The sequence below is a fragment of the Planococcus citri genome, chromosome 2 (assembly GCF_950023065.1).
Source record: "Planococcus citri chromosome 2, ihPlaCitr1.1, whole genome shotgun sequence".
NCBI lineage: Eukaryota > Metazoa > Arthropoda > Insecta > Hemiptera > Pseudococcidae > Planococcus > Planococcus citri.
This window is the reverse complement of record NC_088678.1, coordinates 2,669,799-2,677,311: the sequence shown is the minus strand read 5'-3', so window position 1 is coordinate 2,677,311 and position 7,513 is coordinate 2,669,799. Positions and strand designations below refer to the sequence as shown.

The following is a 7,513-nucleotide window of genomic DNA, read 5'->3' as shown; positions in this document are numbered from 1 at the left end:
CAATTCTCGTATTTACGAGTTTTTTCACCATTTCAGAATTCCGTTGAAAATTATTTTCCAACCTCCAGAAAAATGAAACAGCTCGAAAAATTCTAAAAATCTTCATTTAGTGGTTCCCAAAATACGTGAATATCTTACCTAAATTCATCAAATTTTTGAGATATGCAGGTTTTTCGAGTTTTTCCCCTCCCCCTTTTCTTTTTTTTGTAGACTCGAGGAGAGTCCGTATTCATTTTAAAGTCAAGTACCTATATATATAATTTAATGTATAAAAAATCAGTTTAAACAAGTACATAGAAATCAAGAATGACATAAGTAGGTAACTAAGTACTTATTATTTTTTCTCTAAATTTGAAGCTTCAGATTCGAGCTTTCATTAAGAGTTGAAGATCTGCAATTTTCGGCACGTTCATTTGAGCCCAAAATTTGCCGTTAATTTGAATCCGTATAATTTTATAGAAACGAAGTGCAGGTTTATTGGTAGGACTTTGTTGGGGGAGGGGGTGCAAGAGGAAGATTTGATTTACTTAATATGTAGAAAGATTGTAAAAAATCGCCCAAATTGATTTTTTGATAACAAATTTTACAAAGTTATGAAAATGTTTGCTAGTAAGTATTTAAATTCGAGTTCGAGGCAGTTTTGTGATCTTACGAACTTTGGATTGCTCCCTGGTTCCAATACTTGTCCAAATAATTTTGAAAATTATCCTTCTATTCATAATCAGCGTAATAACGCGTGTTAGCTGAATTTCAAGGTGACAAATTTGTAGTGGTAGTTAGAGGTACATACCTTATGTAGGTAATTTTTCATCACTGCTCGTTTTGAATGTTTCGAACATTTGTCGAAGTGTAATTTTCATTAGCGAATATTTCCACATTGAGTGTACCATACTTTATGGCTTCGAGTAGCAAATTAAAAATTATCTGTTTTGCAATTATGTACCTAATGCTAATTGACAACTTATCCTTTCGAAACACTTGTACGAATCCCAAGCACCGCAATATAAAAATGAATGTTCATCGACGCGAGTTATTCAATTTTGTGAAAATTCTATACCAAGTACAAACGTATTTGTCGTGCATCAACTCGTCAATATTATGGCAAAATCGTTCTTTTTTACCATCTTTTCAATAGGTTGCTTAATAAGTAAGTATGTTTTTTGAAGTCGGTTTTCAAAATCTTTACTCTGTATTTTAAAAAGTTATATTTCAGCTCAAGCTATATGCGGAAGACTCGATGCGGAAAACAATCAGCTTGAACTCTCTGAGAGCCAAAGTAAGAATTTATTAGCGTTTTCAAAAAATGTCTACATAAGACGTTTTTCCAAAAATCAACTTAACAAAAACAGAATATATAGAAAAGCATTAGGTACATGATGTTTTTTATTGCGCAGGTCTTACCGATAGCCTATTTTTGTCCTGTTTGCTGCTCAAAAGTGTTTCCGCATGCAATGAAACATGCTCGTTGATCGGATCAATCTATGGCCAACCGATTTCTTCACCTTCAGGGATCTGCAGCGAATATGGCGAATGCAAGTGTAACCTTTTACCAAAAGCCTCTCTGGATGACTACTGGAATAAGAAATTTGACAGCATTTCGAAAAACGTGCTTAAAGAAATCCGCAAAGATAATGCGCTTTCTAAGAAAGTCCTCGCTGTGTTGAAAATCCCATTTCAAACGTATCAAGAAACCATATCCGCTCTAAAACCGCTCTTGAAAGCGAAACAGCTGAAGAATCTTCATCCCAAGGACAAAGAAGCTCAGAATATATTCGTCGCCGATGATAAATTTAAAGCTGTTGAAAACTACGTCGCCAAGAATCTAAGATCAGAGAAATCTGCAGATGGTAATGATACTAAGAAATACCTAAGCAAAGTGATACAGAGCGCTGACGGTACCTACTTCAATCGTATCTACCAAGAAGTATGTCGTTCACAAAATGAACTCTTGATCGAAGCTCTAAATGAGCGGAACAGAAACCTCAGTATTGACTCTGCTGCGTGTTCCCGTAAAGAAGATGAAGGAAACGTGATTCGTCTGATAGATGTAGCAGCGGTTAATAAGTTGATCAAACTACCGAGTAGTGAACCATCTAATCAAACTGATTCCAGCTCTAAACCGAAGAAATCAAAGAGAAAAGCTCAATCTTCGAAAATAAGTAACTATTTGGAGTAGGGTAGTCTCCATATACCTAGCATGACATTTATGGGAAATATAAATTCCTTTTGACTAACTCAGTACCTATCATTTTACTTTTGGTAACATATAGGTACAAACTTACAATGTTGAATTTCATCTGTTAAATACCCAACAAGGGTGGCATCTCAACCAGTGAAAAAATTTTGAATTGGACATAGCTAAAAATCAAAAGAACGAGCAAGAATATATCATTGGTCAAAATTCTTGGTGCTAAAGAGCATAATTATTTCGATTTTTGGTGAATTTTTGAAAATCAAATTTGGGTTAGAGACGCGAAAAAATCAAATTTTTACCAATGTACCTAATTACCTACCCTAATTTTTACCTCCAAATCTAGAAGTGTCCATCTCATCTCCGATTTGAATGGTACCGCGGTTTTTGGAAAGAGCATGGTCTGGCGTCTAAAATCTCCGTAACCAAAATTTCAGATAGCCAAATTGAGTTTTTGATTTTAGGAGAATTTTTGAAAATTCAAATTTGAATCATGCTTTTAAAAAATGCACATTTTAACGAGTAGACAAACATCGTGAAAATTAGCCCTGAAATTTGATATCAAAACTTCTTCAAACCAAATTTTACCACTTCTGGTCATTCTGAGCGGGTGCCTCAAGCACAAATTATCAATTTCTCTAGCATTTTAAAATTTCTCCAGAAGTCGTAGAAATTAATTTGGGCAGCTGAAAAACAGTTCCCATGGCTTCTGGAAAAATTTTAAAATTCCAGAGAAATCGAAAATTTCACTAGAAAGCTTCAAAGTAGATTGAAATCGTGAAAGTCAAATTTGATGAGGAGTTGATTTCAGACTATAGAAAAAGCCATAGTCTGGTGGCCCGCATAAGGATCAAGTGCACCCCCCTGTCGATATTCCGAGACAACTTTTTTCTTAAAGGGAGAGTCCTAAGGAACATTTCTAGCCCTTGTTCTCAAAAAAAATTTGGCCCTACTAACGAAATGGCGGCAATTTTGATTGACAGGTCAACCGAAATCGCAGATTTTGCGCTCCACATAGGACTTGCACGAAATTTTTTAACTGTACAGAGGTAGATCGAAAGATCAGGCAAAAATTCATCACCTGCCAAAATTTCAAGTGCTAAAGTGCCTTTTTCGATTTTTGGTGAATTTTTGAAAATCAAATGTAGGCCAAAAATGAAGGGAAAAATCAAAATTTTTCCAAATTGACCAAGAAAGCTGAAATTTGGAATATACCCTATTTTCGACCCACCAAATCAATTGGAAACTGTTTCAGACCATTTAGAGTAGTTCTGAAGTCTCCAGCAGATTTTTGAAACTTGAAATTCCCACAAAATTTCATCAAATGGAGTTGAAAAGACGAAATTTTATTCTGCAAACTAGTTTCAATACGCTACGAAGTCCACTGCAGGTGGATTTCAAGTCGTTTTGGAGTCTCCAGCGGCTTTTTGAAAATTACTGGAGCCTCCAATAGATTTCTTAAACTTGAAATTTTCACAAAATTTTATCAAATGGAGATGAAAAGTGGAAATTTACCCTGCACTCCAATTTTAGGGTTCTATGAAAATTCATCCTGCGAAATTCATCTCGCGAAATTCATCCCGCGAAATTCATCTTGTGAAAATTAATAATGCAGAAAATGCATTGTGGGAAAAATTAATATTGCGAAATTCATATTGTACAAAACTTGAGCATTTATTACAAATATCACAAAAATCAATAAAAAAATTTTTAGCACTCTCTGAAGACGACTTCAGGTGGGTTTAAGTGCTGTTGGAGCCTCCAGCAACTTTTTGAAAATTTCTAGAGGCTCCACCAGATTTTTGAAAATTGAAATTGTGGCATAATTTTGAAAACTAAAGTTTCCAAAAAGGCGCAGCAGGCTCCAAAATGGATTGAAACTGCGTGTGATTCACTTCAAAATAATTCCAGAAATAGGATGTCAACTTATCATCCTTCTACCTCAAATGGAGGCGAAAGGGTAAATTTTTTAAATTAAGTATGAAATCGATGCTCAAAAGTATGTTTTGAACTGGAATAGGAAACTGTCTTAGGAATTGGGCAGGTGTTAAAATTGGAATGCATAATAAATTTCGGTTTTCCAATTCCATTTGATGAATTTTGTTGAAATTTCAAGTGTCAAAAATCTGCTGGAGACTCCAAGAATTTTCAAAAAGTCGCTTAATGCTCCAAAATGACTTAATCCCACCCGAAGTCGTCTTCAGAGAGTGCTAAAATTTGAGTGCAGAGTAAATTTCCACTTTTCATCTCCATTCAAATTTAAGAAATCTACTGGAGCCTCCAGTAATTTTCAAAAAGTCGCTGAAGACTCCAAAACGACTTGAAATCCACCTGCAGTGGACTTCGTAGCGTATTGAAACTAGTTTGCAGAATGAATTTCGTCTTTTCAACTCTATTTGATGAAATTTTGTGGGAATTCCAAGTTTCAAAAATCTGCTGGAGGCTCCAGAACTACTCTAAACGGTTTGAAACAGTTTCCAATTCATTTGGCAGGTCGAAAATAGGGTATATTCCAAATTTCAGCTTTCTAGGTCAATTTGGAAAAATTTTGATTTTTTTCCTTCATTTTTGGCCTAAATTTGATTTTCAAAAATTCACCAAAAATCTAAAAAGGCACCTTAGCACTTGAAATTTTGACAGGTGATAAATTTTTGCCTGATCTTTCGATCTACCTTTGTACAATTTTAAAAATTTCGTACAAGTCCTATGTTGGAACGCAAAATCTGCGATTTCGGCTGACCTGTTAATCAAAGTGGCTGCCATTTCGTAAGTAGAGCCAAGTTTTTTTTTTTGAGGACAAGGGCTAGAAATGTTCCTTAGGACTCCCCTTTAAGAAAAAAGTTGTCCCGTATGGGATCGGCAGGGGGTGGAATTGGTCCTTATGCGCCCCCCCCCCCGACTACCATTCTTCCAAATTTCAAACATTTTCCCGCGAACAAAAGATTTTTATTTATTTATTTTTTTAAATATTTTTTTCATCTTAAATACCCAAGTATTCTCCTGGAAATTGGCTAAAAATGTGGATAAACTTTTCGAACAGGTCGAGAATGAGCCACAACTAAATTATTAATAGGTCCTATCAATTTCTACACTTTCTGAAAAAATTTAAAATTCTGGATTCTGGAGAAATTGAAAATCGCGCTGGAGGTTCCGCAACGGTTGACATTGTGAAATTTCAATTCAAAGGAGTTGGTTTTTAGGCAATACACAGCAATTCGTGAAAAAATTTAATTTTTAGAACAGAACGAAAGATTTTTGGCTTTATTGCTTCAAAAGTGAATGCAAACAAAATAGCCATCTACTCGAATGAATCTTCACAAGTCTGCAGCAGGTGGATTCAGGTTTGGTGGAGCCGAATTTTCATTGGTTTCAAATGCAACTTCCTCTGTTTGTCAAAATATACCTACGTAGCTGAGGCCTTTCAGGATGACGAAAAATTGTAAATATCGAGTTATTCAGACAAAAATACGGTATACTTTTTCCTTTATTTTAATCTAGTAAAATACGTACCACCAGACGACATATTACACGCACTTATACTTACCCTCATCTCATCCTACACATTCCTGCGTTTAAACTCGAGGCCTTTTTGCAATCTTGACATAACTTTGACACCATTCAGTCGTACTATATATTCAAAGGTGAAAATACCAACACCAAATTTCGTGTTTTCGAATAAACATCCGCAACGCAGGTAGGTGAGCTTTATTTTAATGAGAGAAGCATTACCCCGGGCAATCCCTTTCTATTTTAACGCGTCGTCGTCGTCGTCGTCGCGTCTTCGCATCATGAATCGCACAGACCAAAACCCATTGAATACGTGAGAATAATATGACACCTTTAATGCGCGAACAAAACGAGTTCTTTATTTATACGCAAAATAGACCTGCATTTTTTTCATTTCGAATCGACAAAAAATTCACAATAAAAATTATTCCAGCAGACTTGTGCACATGTGCACTGAATAGTGAATATAGGTGTCATTTTTTCGAATGCTTAGAAGAATAGGTATAAGCATTAAGCAAACACGAAGAATGCTATTCGGTAATTATATACCTGTGGTAAATGCACTCTCATCCATTATTTGTACCTACCTATTCATATAGCAGAATATTCTCAACTTTGAGCTCATTTTCGAACGATGAAAAATTCTCGTACATACAGAATCGATAACTTATATCGCAAACAAGGGTTATCCTATAATACAGAGGAGGCTGGAGGAAATTTTTTCCCAATACTCGGTGCGGTGCGGTGCTGCGGCGGCACATCGTAAACCTATTAATCGCGTAAGGGAAACGCAATAATCTGCGACCGAACGATTACGCACTTTTAAAAAGGGACGAGTGTATGAAAAGGGGTTGAATATTATAGCTTCATAACCATTTCCTCGGTGTACTATTACAATTTTAGTATCCCTTTAAAAGTATATATTTTCGGTAGCGTTTGTCGGCACGTACATTTGACGCCTGTGTAACGCGACCTAGGCGGCCAGTACCAGCACGCCCCTGCCAGCCTTTAACTGGGGGCCTTTGGGCCCTGCGTCAGCTTCATCGTCGTCGCTTTTGCAAGCTCGTGCAAAAATCTATAATAGGTAATGGTTGTCGATGTCATGTGCTCCTTATATACCGAGCTATTCGTATATATGGCACAATAATCGTCATACGAGTATATTATATCGGAACAGGTGCTATAAGGCGTTATTTGCGGAATTCTACGGTTCTATTCATCAAGACATTGGTAAGGTACAAGGTACCACTACCTGGTTGTTTTTTTGTATTCTCATTTGCAGCTTCTCTATTTATGCGGAATTGTCGGCGGTGGCGGCATATCTACAAAGAAAAAACCACGTCGCGAGGTTCATAAAGCTCGTATTTTCCGAACGTAGAACAATACGCATACTGGTGTAGTCTATTAAAGAATAGAAATAAAGAAAATGAACCAACGAGGCAACGACGACGACGATGGTGTACAGTGTACAGTGTACGAGTTGCGTGAAACAGTAAGTTGAAAGAACGGATTCCGAAATTCGCGGTTGTATTATTTCATTTAGCAGTAGCGTTTGTCGTACTTCTTCCATCTCGTCTTCTTAAACATACACCGTTCACGTACACATTTTATTCCCTCGATCGCGCCTTAAATTAAGAGGGTTCGAATTTAATAAAGAAAATCGTCGTCGCTCTTCTGCTGTTGCTTTTGTACGGCGCGCGCTTAAATCTGATAGCGTTTTTCTTCGTCTCGTCTTCTATAGCTTGTCATCCTGTGTTAATCTTCTTTTCTAATGACATATGAAACTATAGATACTTACGTATAGGATGGTGCATC

At 36.4% G+C, this 7,513-nt stretch overlaps 1 protein-coding gene across 1 annotated transcript; it reads left to right on the top strand.

The window, feature by feature from the left end:
- Positions 1-1,025: 1,025 nt before the first annotated feature.
- LOC135838181 (uncharacterized) lies at positions 1,026-2,234 on the top strand. The gene is made up of 3 exons (XM_065353816.1): positions 1,026-1,147; positions 1,214-1,276; positions 1,395-2,234. Exons 1-3 carry the CDS (start codon positions 1,099-1,101, stop codon positions 2,174-2,176), a joined length of 894 nt encoding a protein of 297 aa, XP_065209888.1. The 5' UTR covers positions 1,026-1,098; the 3' UTR covers positions 2,177-2,234.
- The last annotated feature ends 5,279 nt before the right edge of the window (positions 2,235-7,513 follow it).

What these genes read in the sequence shown, in the direction of transcription:
- LOC135838181 (XM_065353816.1), top strand. Translation starts at nt 1,099, where the DNA reads ATGGCAAAATCGTTCTTTTTTACCATCTTTTCAATAGGTTGCTTAATA. An exon ending in TTCAATAGGTTGCTTAATAA is followed by an intron (nt 1,148 to 1,213) that starts GTAAGTATGTTT and finishes GTTATATTTCAG; the next exon opens with CTCAAGCTATATGCGGAAGA. An exon ending in TGAACTCTCTGAGAGCCAAA is followed by an intron (nt 1,277 to 1,394) that starts GTAAGAATTTAT and finishes TTTATTGCGCAG; the next exon opens with GTCTTACCGATAGCCTATTT.